The sequence below is a fragment of the Schistocerca nitens genome, chromosome 1, assembly GCF_023898315.1.
Source record: "Schistocerca nitens isolate TAMUIC-IGC-003100 chromosome 1, iqSchNite1.1, whole genome shotgun sequence".
In the NCBI taxonomy this organism is placed as follows: domain Eukaryota; kingdom Metazoa; phylum Arthropoda; class Insecta; order Orthoptera; family Acrididae; genus Schistocerca; species Schistocerca nitens.
In genome coordinates this window covers 1,132,592,461-1,132,615,590 of record NC_064614.1, presented here as the reverse complement: position 1 = coordinate 1,132,615,590, position 23,130 = coordinate 1,132,592,461, and the positions used below count along the sequence as shown (strand labels likewise).

The following is a 23,130-nucleotide window of genomic DNA, read 5'->3' as shown; positions in this document are numbered from 1 at the left end:
AATGCAACATTACTTACCAAATAAAGAAAATATTTAGTGTTCTCCTTCTAAGTTTACTATGCTTCATCATATCAATTATAGAATATTTCTGAGAGTTGTTTTCTGACTGAACTGAACCTTCTCCCATTATGGCTTTGGTCAGCACATCATCTGGAATAGTTACTCCATTTTCTTTTGCAGCTTTCAAAATATATTTCCGGGCTTCTTCCTGTTGACCATTTGCTATTAACCATCTAAATGATTCTGGAATAATCCTACAGAAACAGAAATGTGATTTATAGCACTTCCTCTTTACATATAATAGATACCATCCTTATTATGTATCATTATCTAAGGGTAATGTTGATTACCACTACCATAAACTCAACTTACCACCAGTAGCTTAGGAATATGAGAGATGGCACTGTAATTGCTATTTGTAGTAATCGCCACTCTGGTATAAGGTATGCAAATAGTGCAGTTATAACATAACCAAAGGTGAAGAATAACTGACAAGCAACACCAGCAAATAAGCGTTTCCTTGTACCAACCATTTCCATTGCTAGAAAATATGGGCAGAGTAAGTTTTTGAACAATTTATGGAGATAAAATTAATAATAATACTATCAGTCAATTTAAAAATCAACAGAAAATGTCTTTTTCTGAATAGAACTTGAACAGAAAGATACTGAATAATATAGCTCATAGTGAAATTGATGAAAGAAATGGAAAAGAGTATCTATTGTCAATGGAAAATTAGGTTTCTGGTAAAATTATGCAGGAAACAGAATGATAAAGTTACAAAAACGTTGAGACAAAATTCTCAGAGCTATTAAAACACTATTTATGAAATTATGGATAAATTATTAAAATAAAAAAGTATAATTGTGTGATCTGATGAAAATATGATCTGTTTAAAAGTCCCTAGTGTTAATAAACTACACAATAAATCTCAGAGTGATATTTTGTGCCAATTCTGAACATCATATCAAGAAAATGAAAGTACTGTATCTTGAGAACTGCCAATTAAAGCAGACAAATGTACTGTGAAGATTTTCAAACAACAAAATTCTAGTAGTAGTAGAAGTAGTAGAAGCTTTGTTCATCTGTAGATCCCTTTTTACAAGGCTATAGGACATGTCAAAGTATTTACAAGTTCAGATCAATTTAAAATAAGCTAATTCATATGCACATATATTTACAGACTCCTAGTTAGAGACAATCATTAGATTTACTCCTGGTATACAATACTTTTTTTATAAATAACTTAATAAATAATGTAATGCCACACTGTTCACTCACGTCTCACTATCAGTCATTGCACACACTATACACACATTGTTTCATAACACTTCACTCATACATACACACACACACACACACACACACACACACACACACACACACACACACACACACACACACTGGTGAACTCTGAGCCATTTTCTGTACTGCAACTTCCCATTTGCTATCCTGAAAAACCAAGTCAGCATCCCTCCATAATGAGTGAGATGTTGAGCTCAGAAAGAGGAAGAGGTGTTAGTATTGTGCTATGCATAGCTTGGGGGTAAGTATTTCTAGAAAGGAAAAAAGAAGGGAAAAAAACATAAAGTGAAAGTGTTATGTCGAATGTTGGATGTTTTATAATCATTATTATTATTATTTATTTGTATAACATTTTTTTATCAAACTCATACTCTATTTTATCTAAGTAATCCTTCAATGTATAAAATGTACTGCATAACAGGTACTTTTTAGGTGCCTTTTTAAATAAGTGTATTTTTGCTATTTCTTTAATCTCTTTTGGTAATTTATTGTACAGTTTCATTCCTTTGTAGAAAATGCTGTTATGAGTTTTATACTTATTTTTTCTTGGTGAATGTAAGTTGAATAGCATGTAACTAAAAGACACTGCATGTTACACACTGATGATAGGATTCTAAGGGCATAACATGCTGATGACATTCTGTTTGCAAGTACCTTTGTGTGTTCACACCACTTCAGCTGAGAATCAATATTCATTCCTAGAAATTTTGCATTTGTTACAGTCTATAGAGGGGCCATCTACATTTAATGTAACATTGTCATTTTTCCTCATCAAACTGAAATTCATGGCATTAGTTTTCATGTTCAGTGTTACATTATTGCTTATTGACCAATCATAAATTTCCTTGAGAGTTTCATTTGCTTTCTCAGCAAGGAGTTCTCTTGTTTTCTCAGTGACTGTAATATTGCTGTCATCAGCGAATAGAATTTTTTCATCATGAGTAAGACATTGATGTTTATCAGGAACAGTATTGGTCCTAATTTTGTAATTTAATTATTGTATGTCTCTTCTGTTGATATTTCTCTTTGCAAGTGGTTGTTTTCCTTTATCAGTACTTGGCTGCACTGGGATTATGCTTTGCAGTATTTTATATCTTTACTAGTTGTACTCATCACCTCATTATAGTGAATTTTGGTACTTTATTTGTTGGAACATTATTATACACATTTTCAAAGTGCAACACATGTGCCCAGGTTTGGTAAATGTTACAGATTCCATTCATTGTAGTGGCTTAATTGTGAATGATCCACCTTCATCTGAGTAGCAGGACCTCTAGTATAACATTCCTTTTTTATTTTCTATCAGAAATTCTGTGCTTTCTCTGCATAGCTTGGGGGTAAGTATTTCTAGAAAGGAAAAAAGATGTCTGCTTGTGTCTGTATATGTGTGGATGGATATGTGTGTGTGTGCGAGTGTATACCCGTCCTTTATTCCCCCTAAGGTAAGTCTTTCCACTCCCGGGATTGGAATGACTCCTTACCCTCTCCCTTAAAACCCACATCCTTTCGTCTTTCCCTCTCCTTCCCTCTTTCCTGATGAGGCAACAGTTTGTTGCGAAAGCTTGAATTTTGTGTGTATGTTTGTGTTTGTTTGTGTGTCTGTTGACCTGCCAGCACTTTCATTTGGTAAGTCACATCATCTTTGTTTTTAGTTTTATTATGTTATCATATATTTATGATTCTTTTTATTTCTTTTGCATCTACTATTCGTTACCTAACAACATTTGAAATAACTGAATGTCCTGTAAATACTGAAGTTGGTTCTACTATTTCATTTGCAAGATTGTAATAATCTGAAATTTCATGTATAACATACAGATATATTTCATGTATACACATTTCCATTCTGTTAAAACAATAATTTTTAATCCAGGAAGATAATAATTCAGTGAAATAATAATTTTTGTATCAGATATGTAAAATTGGAGAAAAGAGAACCACTTGTATGAATATCAAGAGCTCAGATGGAAACCCAGTTCTAAGCAAAGAAGGGAAAGCAGAAAGTTGGAAGGAGTATATAGAAGGTCTATACAAGGGTGATCTACTTGAGGACAATATTATGGAAATGGAAGAGGATGTAGATGAAGATGAAATGGGAGTATGATACTGTGTGAAGAGTTTTACACAGCACTGAAAGACCTGAGTTGACACAAGTCCCCAGGAGTAGACAACATTCCATTAGAATTGCTGACAGCCTTGGGAGAGCCAGTTCTGACAAAACTCTACCATCTGGTGAGCGAGATGTATGAGACAGGCGAAATACCATCAGACTTCAAGAAGAATATAATAATTCCAATCCCAAAGAAAGCAGGTGTTAACAAATGTGAAAATTACCGAACTATCAGTTTAATAAGTCACGGCTGCAAAATACTAACGCAAACTCTTTACAGATGAATGGAAAAACTAGTAGAAGCTGACCTCAGGGAAGATCAGTTTGGATTCCGTAGAAATAATGGAACACGTGAGGCAATACTGACCCTACAACTTATCTTAGAAGCTAGATTAAGGAAAGGCAAACCTACGTTTCTAGCATTTGTAGACTTAGAGAAAGCTTTTGACAACATTGACTGGAATACTCTCTTTCAAATTCTGAAGGTGGCAGGGGTAAAATACAGGGAGCGAAAGGCTATTTACAATTTGTACAGAAACCAGATGGCAGTTATAAGAGTTGAGGGACATGAAAGGAAAGCAGTGGTTGGGAAGGGAATGAGACAGGATTGTAGCCTCTCCCAGATGTTATTCAATCTGTATATTGAGCAAGCAGTAAAGGAAACAAAAGAAAAATTCGGAGTAAGTATTAAAATCCATGGAGAAGAAATAAAAACTTTGAGGTTCGCCGATGACATTGACTTGGAAGAGCAGTTGAACAGAATGGATAGTGTCTTGAAAGGAGGATATAAGGTGAACATCAACAAAAGAAAAATGAGAATACTGGAATGTAGTCGAATTAAGTCGGGTGATGCTGAGGGAATTAGATTAGGAAATGAGACACTTAAAGTAGTAAAGGAGTTTTGCTATTTGGGGAGCAAAATAACTGATGATGGTCAAAGTAGAGAGGATATAAAATGTAGAATGGCAATGGCAAGGAAAGTGTTTCTGAAGAAGAGAAATTTGTTAACATCGAGTTTAGATTTAAGTGTCAGGAAGTCGTTTTTGAAAGTATTTGTATGGAGTGTAGCCATGTATGGAAGTGAAACGTGGATGATAAATAGTTTAGACAAGAACAGAATAGAAGCTTTTGAAATGTGGTGCTACAGAAGAATGCTGAAAATTAGATGGGTAAGATGACATAACTAATGAGGAGGTATTGAATAGGAAGGGGGAGATGAGAAATTTTTGGCACAACTTGACTAGAAGAAGGGATTGGTTGGTAGGACATGTTCTGAGGCATCAAGGAAGGGCAGTGTGGAGGGTAAAAATCATAGAGGGAGACCAAGAGATGAATACACCAAGCGGATTCAGGAGGATGTAGGTTGCAGTAGGTACTGGGAGATGAAGAAGCTTGCACAGGATAGAGTAGCATGGAGAACAGCATCAAACCAGTCTCAGGACTGAAGATCACAACAACAACAATGCAAAATTATTATGTAGAAAGTTCTTGAAAAACACAGTCTAATGTCATGACCAATCATTCAAATTAAAAATAGTTCAGTAGATAATAATTGAGAGTCCAGGATGGAACAATGACAATTTTATGAAAAAGGTAGATTGTTACTCACCATATATCAGAGATGTTGAATCACAAGTAGGGAGAACAAAAAGCTTACGTGTTTAGTCTTCTTGTTGTTGTGCCTGTCTGCGTCTCAACATCTCCACTCTATGGTCAGTAGCAATCTGTCCTTTTCATAATATTGTCAGTGGAGTGTAATCTTGGACATGGTTTATAAAGTAATTGGTTATATCAAATAGTGTAACTTGAGCATTGATTCCTTTGTAAATGCTAGCAATCAACATAATTAAGCACTTTATCAGAAATTTACATATCAAGGATTATTCAAAATCAATACATCATGAAATGTTATATAAAGAAGACATTGTATATGAAAACAAACACTAACAATGGAAAATCTAGGGTAGAATGTAACAATATTAGAGAAGGAAAGTTGGTACTCACGATATAGCGGAGATGCTGAGTTACGATAGGAACAACAAAAAGATTCACACAATTATAGCTTTTGGCCAATTAAGGCCTTTGTCAACAATAGTCACACATACACACATGCACAAAAACACTCGCACAAACGCAACTCACACACATGTCTGCAGTCTCAGGCAACTGAAACCTTACTCCAGTTGCCTGAGACTGCAGACATGTGTGTGAGTTGCATTTGTGCGAGTGTGTGTGTGTGTGTGTGTGTGTGTGTGTGACTATTGTTGACAAAGGCCTTAATGGCCGAAAGCTATAATTGGTGTGAATCTTTTTGGGGTGTTCCTATCGTGACTCAGCATCTCTGCTATATGGTTAGTAGCAACAAACACTGTTAAATATTTTATTCATTACTATAAAACTTACTAATATGAATATGTAATTTTTCATCAAAATTTTACAAAAGGTATTAATACTAATGATGAATTTGTCATCATCAGCTGCTATTTTTTTATATAAGGGTCAATATTAGGCCAAAGCAGGCAGTCATTGTAGAGTTGTTGTTGCTGTTGAGTTGTTCTTGTGAGTGGTGGTTGTAAGAAGTTGCATTTTATTTGGTATGCATAAATGAAGAAAGTTAACATGATAGGGGTGTTGGACTTTTTATTTTGGAGAGTAAAAACTTAGAATGGACAAATGGATCCAGCTAAAACCAAAAATACCAACTCTGACTTTAAATGACTTTTGCAGTGAACAAAAATAATTTAATAGCTTGATCAACAATCATGGGAACACTTACTATGTCAAGATAAATATCAAAACAATAGTGTATCATCTCATGTCCAAACTAATTTCCTATCTTTGCAGATAATTCTTTTACATTTTGAGAACAATGCAATGTTTGAAATGATATTTAAATTTACATCTTACATGTGAGCAAGAAAGTTACAGTGTGCACTTGTCAGCTTAACACACTGTTCTTATTCCTTAGTTTCATAGAATGATTTTATAAGCTACTTCTTTGCATTGTCTCAAAAAATAATTACTGTGAGCCAGTTATGAACTTGTTTGGCTGTTGCATTGAGTTCAAGCTATTCATTGGTGTGGGTGTGTCACTGGTCAAAATTAGTTTTCAAACAGCTTTTGAAAGGCTATTTTCATCTGACTACAACCATGGTTGTGGGAAACCAATATATCCACAGCTAGAAGGGTTGACTGTGATGCTCCACTGACTTGTGCCAGGGTTTGTGGATTGTGTGTATGAAAGCACAAGTTGCAGATACGTCTGGTGCAATGAACAACAGGGTCATCAAGTGGAGTACCCTCCTGTAGTGATCACAGGTCAGAGCTCATTGTCTCTTCTGCATGTGTACTGTGAAGTAGAATATTCGAGAATGATCCAGTCTTCAAACTTAGTTTGCATCCAAATGATACATTTCTTAACTTATGTTATATACTAAGTCCCCTCTACAACTTCTAGAAGCCTATAAAAGAAATTGCAAAACATTCCATATAAACAAATGTTTTGGGAAGGCCATGGGAAATGCAAATCATGTTCCTAAGGAGACCTCTAGTTATGTCATTAAGTAGACCAGCATATCAGATTATGAGTTACACAAAGGATACAATCAAGTTACATACTTTAAACTAATAGAAATCGAGTCCTCAGAATTATGTAATTATCAGAATGCATATAAAGTGTGCACATACCAATTACGTATCCTACAAGAAATAGCCCTGAGACTGTGCTTCCAACAAACAGTCTGAATATAATAAACCATACATACTGTGGTGAAAATGAAACCAGTAACCCTGCAATTACTTGCATCACAACAGCTACCATGAAGATTGGCTTTCTTCCATACCTGTAAAAATTCACATAGTTTCCTCTTATATGCATGTATATCAAATATATATTTGAAAAACTGGAAAATGTTAAGTTGAACCATCATTTGTGATTATTTTTAAAATTAAAACAGATCTAATTTATAAAAAGAACTGTGGCAATAGAACAGACAGAAACAGAAAATCATTCAGAATTGTTTAGTTTTCAGAAGCAGACCTTCTGTAAAGTGTGACCCAGAGCCAGCACATAGCTAGATAAATGTGGGAAATCTACCAAAGCCACTCTCAAATTGGCCAGCAATATCACCTTTAAACAGCCTAGACTGAACCAAGGCAGTCCCTGCCTCTTGTTTATCACGTTATTATGAAGTCATGCCAGCCAGACTGCAGAATTTTAACCCTATGAGTGCATGTGGCACTGTGTTACATCCCATGGACTTTAAGAAGGTCCCAATTCTGCCATGTAAAACTGTGCAGCAGGGGAAGGGGTGTACATAGGTGAAGTGACATAAATGACAGGCATGCTGTGAAGTTTATGTTGAGCTGGGAACTGGCATTGTTAAGACCTGGATGAGGAAGTACAGAGAAAACTTGAGGACACTATGTTGGCATGGTTCTGTAAAGATTTGCACCAATCATGACTACAGAATAGCACCAAAAGCAATATCAGACACAGCCCTACATGCCCCACCGTGGCGGCACTGCACATGCAGCTCACAGATGCTGGTTGTTGGCAACCTTGCAAATTCTGTGACCCGCATGCGCAGCACCGCCACGGTGGAGCATACAAGGCTATACCTGATATTGCGCACAACCTTCCTAAACTACAATTATGACCTGAATAAGCTAAAAGATTCTGTGGACGATACACTTGCCCAAGTAAAATATTGGTTTAAGTCAAGTGGTTTTCTCCTGAGTGAGAACAAGACACAAAAAATGTTATTTAGCCTAAGGGACAAAAGCCCTGTTAATGATCCCAGCTATGTAAAGTTCTTGGGGATATACTTAGACAGTAAACAGTCCTGGGAACAACACATAAAATATATTAGTATCAAACTGTCTAGAGTAATTTATTTATTAAGATGTCTTATAAAATATGTACCAGCAGCCTATGTTAAGACTTCGTATTTTGCATTCCTCCAAAGTATTGTGTCATATGGATGTATTCTCTGGGGAAACTCAAGCCATGTTCAAAATATATTACTTCTACAGATGAAAGCAATCAGAGTCATTACATGTTCCCAGCATAAAGCACATTGTAAGCACTTGTTCACCAAACTCAAAATGATGACTGTTATAAATCTGTACATATACCAAGTGTTAATCTATACAAAAAATAACCTACATGAAGTAAAACGTAGAAATAATATTCATGGTCACAACACAAGGAAAAACAAGTCCATATATACATCATACTGTAGACTAGCAAAGACAGTCAATAGCTATGAGCTAGTGGGCCATAATCTATTTAATATGCTTCTGCAGACAGTACAAGATCTTCCAGAGTGTGAATTTAGGAAAACATTAAATAAGTGGCTTGTTGCCAACCCCTTTTATGAATTAAAAGAATTCTTTGACTTGGACATCGAATTGTAAGTCAATAGTGCTTTATTATTCTGCTTATTAATGTAACAATTGCGCTGTACAAAAATTAGTCTATTGTGCAAAAATTTGTCTATTGCTGTTATGGCCTAATGACAATAAAATAATCTTTATCTTTATTCAGTACTATGGTATAGAAAGTAATGTGAATCAACAGTTTGCTAATGTAGCAGAGTGACAAGCAGACTTAAGTGGATCACTGATGGCAAAAAAATTCTTAACACTAGGAATAGTCAACAACACAAGGTTCTGAAAGTAGGAAAACCAATGACAAATAGCAGATTAATTATAAAGTATGAATTAAAAAAACAAAGTGTATTCTGTTGTTAACTCAAGAGTTGACTATTAATAGTCTGGAGGTATGATATCTTAGATATTAAGTTTGAATGTAACATTATTGTTCACTCAGCTCATATATCAGTGTTTTAATAAATACTTCATACATGCAATAGAGGAACATGACAGCATTTATTAGAGCAAAATAAATTGCTTTGAATTTACCCCAGAACCTACCTGCAGAAGGGGAGTAATGATAATATAAAAAAAAGACAAATGAGTTTTAATTATTGACACTGGAATTCTATATTATCACATAAACAAAAATTCTGCATGGCAGGATGGCACACTCACTTAAGCAATTATAGGAATATGTAGCATAGCAACGAAACAGCTAGCCTTAACATTGGTTTATTTCGAATTATGCTGCCTTCCTGTTGAGATCAAGCATGCAAAAAGAGAAACATCTGATCAACAAACATTGATGGAAGCCATGGGGATTTATTGCCCAATTTCAATTTTTAAAATCTGACCAAAGATAGAGAGCATAAATACAATCAAGATACAAAAATTTATTACAAAGTATGATATTATTCTAAGTACCAAATGGATTTTAACAAGGAGAATGTTCTGCAGATACAGTCAACTATTTTGTGGAAAATGTGCACTGGGCATTAGTTTAGAGGAATTGGTAGAGCAAAACAACTCAGTAGAATATATTTCTGTGGTCAAATTAACTGGATTAAATTAGGAGTAAAAATTAAGTTAGAAAGCACATGTTGCATTTACAATTGATATATTATCCAATGCTGTTGACACTACACAAAAACAGCATAGATAATAATGGAAACAGTTATATGCTCAGACTTCATGGTAAATGGGAATGAAAACTGACAATAAATTAAGATGCAAAATATATTCAGTATGCTGTAAAGTTTGCTAAAAAGGAGACTACAGGAAATTTTACTGGAAAAATGCTACTATTCTGTGCAAGAATTCATGCAAGATGTATTGATGATTTGAGAAGCTTGAAATTTTGTGTGAGGTTTATTCAGTAGCTGTTTCATCATTACAGGATGGTACCAACATTAAGTTACTGTTGGCACTATAATATTGATGAAGTTTTATCAGATATTTTTGATGTGTCTTCCATGTAATAATCAAATTACTCAGAAATTGACATTATTAAACTAAAATTCATAATCCACAATATGCAATACTAAGTATACGTTGCAACAAAGTCAACGCACTGGAGTGCCACAACAATATGAATTTCACTGAGAGCTCAGAAGTGAGATGGTGTTCTGATGACTATGTTGATGTATGAGGCACAAAGAACATTAGTGCTACTGACTAATTTTGGAAAATTTTGTCCATTTAAATGATAAAAATAAAACTGCAGCCTTCTGTTCAGTCATATAATATCATATAAAGAAGAATGAGACTCACTTCATCGTAAAAAGAAAAAAAAGGAAGAAGTCACCATACATGTGAAAGTACAAGTAAAAGTTAAATAAAACCTGAGCTATAAACGCTTTACTCACTAACAGGAAATACAACATATGTATTGTCGACCTCAGCCATGTCTTTATATGCTGCAATGTTGAAAAACTTCTTTCTACAGTAGCAATAGATGCAGGTAGACATGCAAATATTTTGTACAGCAAGTGCAAAGTAAGACAGGCAGATCTAGGACGAACAGACAACACTTGCATAACAGAATCGTGATCATTATGGGCATTTATGCTCGTTTGCATGTATAGAAGAATCTCTCCCATTAGTCTCTTTTTAATCACAAAGAGTGATCCTTCTTCAAAGAATGGTAGTTTAGTTAAGCACTGATTCAGTTATGTGCCAGATCATTACTGTCATGTTTCAATAGTTGTGAGGGCAAAAGTATGTTGAATTTTAAATGATAAATATTTTCTTAAGCAAAATGTTCTCTCATGTCAGTCATAACATGGTCCAGTGTGGGAATAAAAACAGTTCTTTTCCAATATGTCATAGCATCATCGTTATGATAGTAGTTTTCCCTGTGTCTTTGTCTGCCTGTTAGATGAGGAACACTCATCTCCATGTCTAAATCTTTCATAACTGACTTTGCCTCTTCAAAAAAATGAGCAAAGTGGCTACCAACATTAGCTCTAATGCCATTGTACACCTTGAGAGTCGAATCTAATTTTGCTTTTGCCATTGTGACATCCAAGCAACGTTCTTGTAAGGTTTTGCTGACTGGATATGTTATGCTCATAATGTCACTCAGTGTAAACAGAGTGATGATAAACTTGCAATTAGAGAGAACTCGAAAGAGAATATTGGCTTTGGCAGCCATTGTTCCATCCCTCCACCTCTGTATTTCTTTAAGAATTTTGCAAACTGTTCCGAGATCACCTACGAATTGAATAACAGCATCATGTTGCTCAACCCATTTCGTTTGACAATGTGACTGCAGTGGGTGTCTTAGGTGACTCTTCAATGTGCTAGACAACTGTAACGAATGCTATGACTTCTTCAATAGTACCAAGTGAGTTTCTCATACATGTAACTTTGCAACTGCAAGTGACAGGAAGGTTGAGCTGATGACTTCGACATGGTGCTACTTGCACAGTGATTGTTGTTGTTGTGGTCTTCAGTCCTGACACTGGTTTGATGCAGCTCTCCATGCTACTCTATCCTGTGTAAGCTTCTTCATCTCCCAGTATCTACTGCAACCTACATCCTTCTGAATCTGCTGAGTGTATTCATCTCTTGGTCTCCCTCTATGATTTTTACCCTCCACACTGCCCTCCAATACTAAATTGGTGATCCCTTGATGCCTCAGAACATGTATTACCAACTGATCCCTTCTTCTAGTCAAGTTGTGCCATAAGCTCCTCCCCAATCCTATTCAATACCTCCTCATTAGTTATGTGATCTACCCATCTAATCTTCAGCATTCTTCTGTAGCATCACGTTTCAAAAGCTTTTATTCTCTTCTTGCCCAGACTATTTATTGTCCACATTTCACTTCCATACATGACTACACTCCATACAAATACTTTCAGAAACGACTTCCTGACACTTAAATCTATACTCAATGTTAACAAATTTCTCTTCTTCACAAACACTTTCCTTGCTATTGCCAGCGTACATTTTATATCCTCTCTACTTCGACCATCATCAGTTATTTTGCTCCCCAAATAGCGAAACTTCTTTACTACTGTAAGTGTCTCATTTCCTAATCTAATTCCCTCAGCATCACCCAACTTAATTCAACTACATTCCATTATCCTCATTTTGCTTTTGTCGATGTTCATCTTATATCCTCCTTTCAAGACACTGTCCATTCCATTCAACTGTTCTTCCAAGTCCTCTGCTGTCTCTGACACAATTACAATGTCATCGGCAAACCTCAAACTTTTTATTTCTTCTCCATGGATTTTAATAGCTACTCCGAAATATTCTTTTGTTTCCTTTACTGCTTGCTCAATATACAGATTGAATAACATCGGGGAGAGGCTACAATCCTGTCTCACTCCCTTCCCAACCATTGCTTCCCTTTCATGTCCCTCGACTCTTATAACTGCCTTCTGGTTTCTGTACAAATTGTAACTAGCCTTTTGCTTCCTGTATTTTACCCCTGCCACCTTCAGAATTTGAAAGGTGTACAAATGCTAGAAACATAGGTTTGCCTTTCCTTAATCTTTCTTCTAAGATAGGTCATAGGGTCAGTATTGCCTCACATGTTCCAATATTTCTACGGAATCCAAACTGATCTTCCCCGAGGTCGGCTACTATCAGTTTTTCCACTCGTCTGTAAAGAATTCGCGTTAGTATTTTGCAGCCGTGACTTATTAAACTGATAGTTCGGTAATTTCCACATTTGTTAACACCTGCTTTCTTTGGGATTGGAATTATTATATTCTTCTTGAAGTCTGAGGGTATTTCGCCTGTCTCATACCTCTTGCTCACCAGATGGTAGAGTTTTGTCAGGACTGGCTTTCCCAAGGCTGTCAGTAGTTCTAATGGAATGTTGTCTACTCCTGGGGCCTTGTTTCAACTCAGGTCTTTCAGTGCTCTGTTAAACTCTTCACTCAGTATCATATCTCCCATTTCATCTTCATCTACATCTTCTTCCATTTCCATAATATTGTCCTCAAGTACATCGCCCTTGTATAGACCCTCTATATACTCCTTCCACCTTTATGCTTTCCCTTCTTTGCTTAGAAATGTTTCCATCTGCGCTCTTGATATTCATACAAGTGGTTCTCTTTTCTCCAAATGTCTCTTTAATTTTCCTGTAGGCAGTATCTATCTTACCCCTAGGGAGATAACCCTGTACATCCTTACATTTGTCCTCCAGCCATCCCTGCTTAGCCATTTTGCACTTCCTGTTGATCTCATTCTTGAGATGTTTGTATTTCTTTTTGCCTACTTCATTTACTGCATTTTTATATTTTCTCCTTTCATCAGTTAAATTCAATATTTCTTCTGTTACCCAAGGATTTCTACTAGCCCTCATCTTTTTACCACAATAATGCGTTCACTATGTTGTTTATAGTAGCTTACCTGCACTCCTATTTTTTTATTCATTATTAAACCTATGCCTGCATTACCCCTATTTGATTTTGTACTTATAATCCTGTATTCACCTGATCAAATGTCTTGTTCCTCCTGACACCGAACGAATGCAAGTTTTCTTTCTCCTGATAACGATGTCCTCTTGAATAGTCCCTGTCTGGAGATATGAATGGGGGACTATTTTACCTCTGGAATATTTTACCCAAGAGGACCCCATCATCATTTAACCATACATTAAAGCTGCATGCCCTCGGGAAAAATTACAGCTGTAGTTTTCCCTTGCTTTCAGCCGTTCACAGTACCAGCACAGCAAGGCCATTTTGGTTAGTGTTACAAGGCCAGATCAGTCAATCATTCAGACTGTTGCCCCTGCAACTACTGAAAAGGCTGCTGCCCCTCTTCAGGAACCACACGTTTGTCTGGCCTCTCAACAGATACCCGTCCATTGTGGTTGCACCTACAGTACGGCTATCTGTATCGCTGATGCATGCAAGCCTCCCCACCAACCAACGTCAAGGTCCATGGTTCATGGGAGGAGGGGAGGGGGGGGGGGGTGCACATTGATAGCTTTCTTTTTTATTGTAGCCACAGCTCCTTTCAACAATTTTGACATATTAACTGAGCAACCACCACAGCCTATACCCAAACAGTTCTCCAGTGACAAAGAAATGGTTTCCATTCTCCTTAGAATTGTAGTACCTAATACTTCACCAGTATCACTAGGCTCTTCTTCTTGATTCTATTGAGGTTCATAGTCAATTTTTCTACCACAATCATTGTCTTTGTGGATGCCAACGAAACCCAAGAATCTTTCATGTAATTTGCTGTCACCATCAACATATATTGCAGCAAAACTCAAGTGGGTGATGTGCACTATGTCTGTAGTCTCATCGAAGATTATGCTGTAATAAAATCAATCTTCAATTTCCTCCAGTTTTCTCGATAACACCACTGTTTCACAGCATGAAATACGTTCATTACGTGTTGTTTTATTGATGTAAGTGGTGTTCATTTCAGTGGTCTCAAAGTGATGTTTTAGTTGCAAGTCTCCAGCGTCAATTATAAATCTTAGAAGAGCTCTAAAGTTTCCCTCATCACTCACTATACTTTAACAATCATTTTTCTAATAGACTCCCATCATCTCTATGCCCCCGCAGAGGAATATTTTGCTTTCCATGAAATACAGGGTTATTACAAATGATTGAAGTGATTTCACAGCTCTACAATAACTTTATTATTTGAGATATTTTCACAATGCTTTTCACACACATACAAAAACTCAAAAAGTTTTTTTAGGCATTCACAAATGTTCAATATGTGCCCCTTTAGTGACTTGGCAGACATCAAGCCGATAATCAAGTTCCTCCCACACTCGGCGTAGCATGTCCCCATCAATGAGTTCGAAAGCATCGTTGATGCGAACCCGCAGTTCTGGCACGTTTCTTGGTAGAGGAGGTTTAAACACTGAATCTTTCACATAACCCCACAGAAAGAAATCGCATGGGATTAAGTTGGGAGAGCATGGAGGCCATGACATGAATTGCTGACCATGATCTCCACCACAACTGATCCATCGGTTTTCCAATCTCCTGTTTAAGAAATGCCGAACATCATGACGGAAGTGCGGTGGAGCACCATCCTGTTGAATGATGAAGTCGGTGCTGTCGGCCTCCAGCTGTGGCATGAGCCAATTTTCCAGCATGTCCAGATACACGTGTCCTGTAACGTTTCTTTCACAGAAGAAAAAGGGGCCGTAAACTTTAAACCGTGAGATTGCACAAAACACGTTAACTTTTGGTGAATTGCGAATTTGCTGCATGAATGCGTGAGGATTCTCTACTGCCCAGATTCGCATATTGTGTCTGTTCACTTCACCATTAAGAAAAAATGTTGCTTCATCACTGAAAACAAGTTTCGCACGGAATGCATCCTCTTCCATGAGCTGTTGCAACCGCGCCGAAAATTGAAAGCGTTTGACTTTGTCATCGGGTGTCAGGGTTTGTAGCAATTGTAAATGGTAAGGCTTCTGCTTTAGCCTTTTCCGTAAGATTTTCCAAACCGTCAGCTGTGGTACGTTTAGCTCCCTGCTTGCTTTATTCGTCGACTTCCGCGTGCTACGCGTGAAACTTGCCTGCACGCGTTCAACCGTTTCTTCGCTCACTGCAGGCCGACCCGTTGATTTCCCCTTACAGAGGCATCCAGAAGCTTTAAACTGCGCATACCATCGCCGAATGGAGTTAGCAGTTGGTGGATCTTTGTTGAACTTCGTCCTGAAGTGACCTTGCACTGTTATGACTGACTGATGTGAGTGCATTTCAAGCACAACATACGCTTTCTCGGCTCCTGTCACCATTTTGTCTCACTGCGCTCTCGAGCGCTCTGGTGGCAGAAACCTGAAGCGCAGCTTCAGCCGAACAAAACTTTATGAGTTTTTCTACGTATCTGTAGTGTGTCGTGACCATATGTCAATGAATGGAGCTACAGTGAATTTATGAAATCGCTTCAATCATTTGTAATAGCCCTGTATGATTGTTTTTATTATATGTACGATACTGTCTCTGTTGTTTTCCATAATTATTTCCATTCACTGTCTTGACATTTGATTGATGACTTCAAGTTTGCAGTTGTCTCATGTCGCCAAAAATAATTTTGCATCTGTTGATGCTTCAACATGGTACTTGAGCAGAGAGTGGGTCTCAAGGTCACCATCTTTACCCGTAAGTTTGGCAAACTTTGTTAGTGGTTCAGTCACAAGTTTCTTGGCAATAATGGATTATTTTCCTCCAACCATTTTATTATTCACAAAAATTGAACAGTTAATTCAAAGAAGTCCTTTTTTAACTTGTGAGAACACCAGCCACAGATACTGTTGAAAATGATTACTGTGCGCTTGTCTGTATTCAGCCCATCCCCTCTTGTTGTGCTTGGAAGTAGGGAAGATATAACCTTTTTCAGGTTTCCTTGGAGCTGTGAGAAGCTTTTATTTTACGTCATCACTAATATTTCCTGACACTAATATATCCAACTAATTGCGAATATCAATGGGATTAAAGGAATCAGTCGTGGAAGTTTCGGCGGAGCACTGGTCTCCACCTGCGCATCTGGTGGTGTTCTTGTGGCTGAAAGATGACCATAATCTTCAGATGTTTCTAATTTTCATTTTCTTATTATATAATGGTCCATTTTATTATACTGTTACAGCATAGGTAAATTAGATGCCAATTATTCTCAAATAAACACTTTGTTCGCACTGAAAAATGCAACACTTGTACACTTAACACTAAAACACACATGGCTACACTCCATGCATTTCTAATATCACTAAACACAACACAGACTGAAGTCCGCAGTAATAGCCAATAATTGCAGTTGTTCACTTTTTATCACTTCTGAGTTATCACGACTATTGTAGCTTTCAAACTGACTACCTGGTAGCGAGTCTGCTTCCCTTATATATGTGGCTCAGTTGTTTTGAGAACATTCACTGCCAGAATGTTCACTTCCAGACTTTCATGGAGTGTGAACAAATAACTACTGTGAAAGCGACAAGCCAATATGTACCTTATGACTTATAAGGGCAAGTTTCCAATGAATCATACAGCAGTCTATATGTGTGGAACTTTTATTGACAATACCGTTCCTTTCTAGTGCATTTGATAGAGGGCCTATATAGTAACAACATGTTTTTATGAATTTTCTCAAAAGTCACTGTTACCGGAAATACATGCAGCATTAGTTTCGCATATTGAACACGTATTACAAGTTAGGTTTGGGAAACTATTGTTACATTATTAGTAAAAATATTGTTGTGAGTCTCATAAAAATATTTTTACTGAGAAATTACTATGAATTAATACTTCACAATCAACAGATCACTCTCACTCTTGATTAATCTTCACACTTGCACTTGCTACAACCAGGGCTTTTTACTTATTCATTCTTCAGTCTTAATATTTCTGCTTCTGAATGTAAACTACCTTCCTATTCAACAAATAGTCCATATTTACAATGTTATGTATCAAAGGTTCTCTGTACAAGAAAACGGTAGAATATTCATGACTTTTCTCGAACAAATGCCAAACAGAATAATGTATTGAGATTGCTAGAATGGCTGTAACTTTTATCTTAGGTATGTGTTAGCTATCTATGTTCCAGACAGAAACATATAAAATATGTTGACGTGGACATGCGTGTTACATAGGAAAGTACAACTACTTGATAACTCGATTCAGTCGAGTTAACTGACGAAAGAAATGAACGAATAGTGTGCAAGCTGACTTGCGGGGTGGCACATGTAGCAATGCAAGCGCGCCCTCCCATACGTATCTGCCACTGACCGACAGGGCATACACGCCCTTGTTTTGGGCTGGAGGAAGGCCATAAAATGGGATGGAGATTATGTGGAGAAATAGAGTATGTAGATGAAACACCATCCTTTCTTGTGTGTAATTCTTATAATGTTCAATAAAGAATTGTAGAAGGAAAAAAAATGTGGTGCATTACTTTCTGGGCAACCCTCATATACACTCCTGGAAATGGAAAAAAGAACACATTGACACCGGTGTGTCAGACCCACCATACTTGCTCCGGACACTGCGAGAGGGCTGTACAAGCAATGATCACACGCACGGCACAGCGGACACACCAGGACCCGCGGTGTTGGCCGTCGAATGGCGCTAGCTGCGCAGCATTTGTGCACCGCCGCCGTCAGTGTCAGCCAGTTTGCCGTGGCATACGGAGCTCCATCGCAGTCTTTAACACTGGTAGCATACCGCGACAGCGTGGACGTGAACCGTATGTGCAGTTGACGGACTTTGAGCGAGGGCGTATAGTGGGCATGCGGGAGGCCGGGTAGACGTACCGCCGAATTGCTCAACACGTGGGGCGTGAGGTCTCCACAGTACATCGATGTTGTCGCCAGTGGTCGGCGGAAGGTGCACGTGCCCGTCGACCTGGGACCGGACCGCAGCGACGCACGGATGCACGCCAAGACCGTAGGATCCTACGCAGTGCCGTAGGGGACCGCACCGCCACTTCCCAGCAAATTAGGGACACTGTTGCTCCTGGGGTATCGGCGAGGACCATTCGCAACCGTCTCCATGAAGCTGGGCTACGGTCCCGCACACCGTTAGGCCGTCTTCCGCTCACGCCCCAACATCGTGCAGCCCGCCTCCAGTGGTGTCGCGACAGGCGTGAATGGAGGGACGAATGGAGTCGTGTCGTCTTCAGCGATGAGAGTCGCTTCTGCCTTGGTGCCAATGATGGTCGTATGCGTGTTTGGCGCCGTGCAGGTGAGCGTCACAATCAGGACTGCATACGACTGAGGCACACAGGGCCAACACCCGGCATCATGGTGTGGGGAGCGATCTCCTACACTGGCCGTACACCACTGGTGATCGTCGAGGGGACACTGAATAGTGCACGGTACATCCAAACCGTCATCGAACCCATCGTTCTACCATTCCTAGACCGGCAAGGGAACTTGCTGTTCCAACAGGACAATGCACGTCCGCATGTATCCCGTGCCACCCAACGTGCTCTAGAATGTGTAAGTCAACTACCCTGGCCAGCAAGATCTCCGGATCTGTCCCCCATTGAGCATGTTTGGGACTGGACGAAGCGTCGTCTCACGCGGTCTGCACGTCCAGCACGAACGCTGGTCCAACTGAGGCGCCAGGTGGAAATGGCATGGCAAGCCGTTCCACAGGACTACATCCAGCATCTCTACGATCGTCTCCATGGGAGAATAGCAGCCTGCATTGCTGCGAAAGGTGGATATACACTGTACTAGTGCCGACATTGTGCATGCTCTGTTGCCTGTGTCTATGTGCCTGTGGTTCTGTCAGTGTGATCATGTGATGTATCTGACCCCAGGAATGTGTCAATAAAGTTTCCCCTTCCTGGGACAATGAATTCACGGTGTTCTTATTTCAATTTCCAGGAGTGTATATTTCTATATGATCTGAGCATTTCTTTCTCTCTCTTTCAAGTAGATATTGGATTATGTAAGCTAATCTCATTTTGTGCACAGTACTACTTTGCAATTTGTGTTACAATGTAGCAGACATAAATCATTTACAAGGGCCTGCTAAAAAATAGTGCCTCAAAATTTTTCTGTGTAAAAACTCTTAAGACTTTTTAAATAAAACATTTGTTACCAGCATTCTTCATGTCTTGATATTTATATCTCAACACAGTCATCCTGGTGACAAATATATTTCTCCCAGTAAAAGACCGGTCTGTTGATATCATTGCAGTAGAATATTTGACTTTGTTGATGGAGTCACAATCTCACCTCTGCTTGCACCGCTTTATCACTATCAAAGTGAAGTCCTCAGAGGTGTTCAATAAGTTTTGCGAACAGATGAAAATTGGATGGAGTCAAGTCAGGACTGTATCGAGGATGATCGATGACAGTAAATCCGACGTATCAAACTGTTGCTTATGTCACAGCACTCATATGTGGTCTGTCATTGGCATGCTGAATGCCAGGGTGCTCCATGTGCGGATAAACTCTTTAAATTTGATATTTGATTACAGCATACTGTTTCTCACACACTTAAACAGTTGTTACACCTTGCTATGTTACAGTGGTATATGGCTGCTAATTTGTGGAATTGAAGAATAAAGATGTAGAATGTTAATAATGTTTATTTTTATTAAAAAAGCTATGGGAGTTTTCACATAAAACATTCACAAGCATTACTTGTCAGCACATTCTCATAAGTTACAGAAAAAGTTTTGTTTCAAAAATGTTTTGAGAGATTTTTTGGCAAGAAATTTTGTTTCTTATCTCTGTCAAATTTGAAGAGAATTTTTCTAAGTCCTACAGTTCTGCACAGGATGGCTTTGAGTTGAATTTCATGGTTTTGGATCTGGGCTCATGGAGGAAGTTCCATTTTCTTGTATTGTCTCTTGATATTTTGAGTATAAGGAACATATATGCGTTTTGTTCAGCATAGGGGAGTTCACATAGGTATGTGCTTTGTGGTGTTAGTATCTACTTGCTTGAAATACTTTCATTCTTATCACTCTTTTCTGTAATCTGTTTACAATAGTACTTCAATAACAGAAAATGACAAGGTTTAGTCAATTTATCAGGACACCATGGAAGAAAACTGTAGAGCCTATTTAAATTTTTAATTTGTAGCTAGGCAATTGTGTTAAAACATTAGGTGACAAATCATATTTCTCAGATACAGCAAAAACATTCAAGAGCAATGTTACATCATTGGCCCTAAAGAGCAAAATGGGTGTAAAGAAAGTGAAAAAGAAATAAAGTGATAGACATTCTTGCTTCGGATCACAATGTGTTGTGAATGTCAGAAATACAATATCCAAGAAATAGAATAATGATGTGTGTTTTGACATTTTCTACTGTTAGTTTCTGAGGAGGCTCTATGAATGGCAAGGACCTAAAAATGAAGTAATGTTTCTGACTGTCTCACTGGTCTTATTAAATAAAACAGATTTCAACAGTTTTATTTGATTTGAGTTTGTAGTCTTATTGAAATTTCTGAACAATATTTTTCCCATTGGTTGCATATGTTCATTGCAGTTTCCACAATTGCAACTTTGGCTTTAGGACATTAACAAGCAGTTCAGATGCTGAAACACAGTAAATGTCAACATGAGTAAGAGAAATAAAATGGATTTGATTCTGTATGGCTCTTGTCAGCTTTCATTACACTCGCCACCATTACATAAGAGGTGCAAATGAGTCTCAAGAAACAGGCTTTGTACTGTCTAAACAGGTGAATATTGTACATTAGTAGATAGTGTACGAGGGTGGTTTGAAAAGTTTTCGGAATGGAATAGAAGAAAAGTAATTACATCACTGAAACTTTTTTTATTTTTTAATGTAGTCTCCTTGTAGATTAATGCACTTAGTCCAACGGTGCTCCAGTGCCTTGACCCCATCTCGAAAATGAGTTTCTTTCAGGCCTGCAAAATAGTTGTCAACTCCGGCGATCAGTTCTTTGTTTGAAGTGAATCTTCGTCCACCAAAAAAAGTTTTCAACTTTGGGAAGAGATGGAAATCTGATGGAGCCATATCAGGTAAATAAGGGAGGTGTGGCAACAGTTCTTACCTTAGTTTCGTGTAATTTTGCCATGGTGATGGCATATGCGTGCGGGCGCGCATTGTCTAGATGGAAGATGGCTTTCTTCCTTGCTAAACCTGGCTTTTTTTGCGTATCTTTTTCTGCAATTTGTCCAGCAGGTTAGCATAGTATTCTCCAGTAACTGTTTGCCCTGTGGGGAGATAATCTACAAACAGAATCCCTTTCGCATCCCAGAACACTGATGCCATGGCCTTCCCTCTGAAGGAATTGTCTTTGCTTTCTATGGTGGTGGAGAATCAGCATGTTTCCACTGCTTTGACTCTGGGGTGTAGCAGTGCACCCAAGTTTCATCTGTGGTCACAAACTGGTGCAAAAAATCTTGTTTGTTTTTCTAAAAATGGACCAAACATTGTTCCGATATGTCCATTCTCATGCATTTTTGATCCAGCATCAAGTCGCAGCACCCATCTTGCAGATAATTTTTTCATTTCTAATTCTTCAGTTAAAATGTAATATACCCTTTCAGATGACATCTGGCAAGCATGAGCAATTTCACACACTTTCAATTGGTGAGTCTCCATGACAATTTTGTGCAGTTTTGCAATGTTTTCTGGAGTAGTGACACATCTTGGCCGACCACTGCACAGATCATCATTTAAGCTCTCCTGGCCAAATTTAAATTCGTTTGTCCACTTGGAAACAGTTGAATATGAAGGAGCAGAGACCCCCAGTGTATTCTGGAATAGGCATGAATGTCCTTTGCTTCCATACCTTTCTTTACGAAGTACTTAACCACTGCTCAAATCTTGATGTTTTCCATCTTCACACTATGCAGGGACAACAACAGAGCCACATCACTGCCGCAGCTCTCTTCCAAGAGTGCTGATGTGGCACGTGTTTACAGGCAACAGTCCAGTGAATCAGGTAGCACTGATCTCTCGTGGTGATTCCGAGAACTTTTCAAACCACCCTTGTATGATACAGACATTTTTACACAACATGATGCCAGTTTCTCAAGAATCATTTCCATATGATATATGCCAATAGTCCTATAAAGAATGCTGACAACAGTTTTACCAGTTCACATTGAGTTTATTTCTCTTATGCGATTTGACAGTTGTGGTGTGATTTAATGGTTGATAGCCAAAATTGAAATCATGGGGTATAGTAAATACAAGTTGTCAATATCAAAAATGTTGCTGTCAGAAAAAGATAGATCTCCTTTAGAACTCAACAGAGTATTGACTTGTAAAATGGGAAAATTGAAATGTGGCAATCTAAGATAGGAAAGAAACCCTCGGTATGAAAGAATTTATCACATTTGCTCAACTGCTTCTACAACATTTACTAATTAGTATTGTACTATTGTATCAAGCTATCGCTGAATATTAT

The 23,130-nt window shown here is 38.0% G+C and overlaps 1 protein-coding gene across 2 annotated transcripts in view; it reads right to left on the bottom strand.

The window, feature by feature from the left end:
- Positions 1-23,130, bottom strand: part of LOC126199460 (organic cation transporter protein-like) — a 159,902-nt gene that overhangs the window by 55,585 nt on the left and 81,187 nt on the right. For both annotated transcript variants that reach the window (XM_049936392.1, XM_049936384.1), the window contains 3 exons: positions 7,103-7,257; positions 373-541; positions 18-254 (listed from right to left, as the gene is read on the bottom strand). In XM_049936392.1, coding sequence (XP_049792349.1) covers positions 18-254; positions 373-541; positions 7,103-7,257 — 561 coding nt within the window. The remainder of the gene's footprint in view (positions 1-17; positions 255-372; positions 542-7,102; positions 7,258-23,130) is intronic.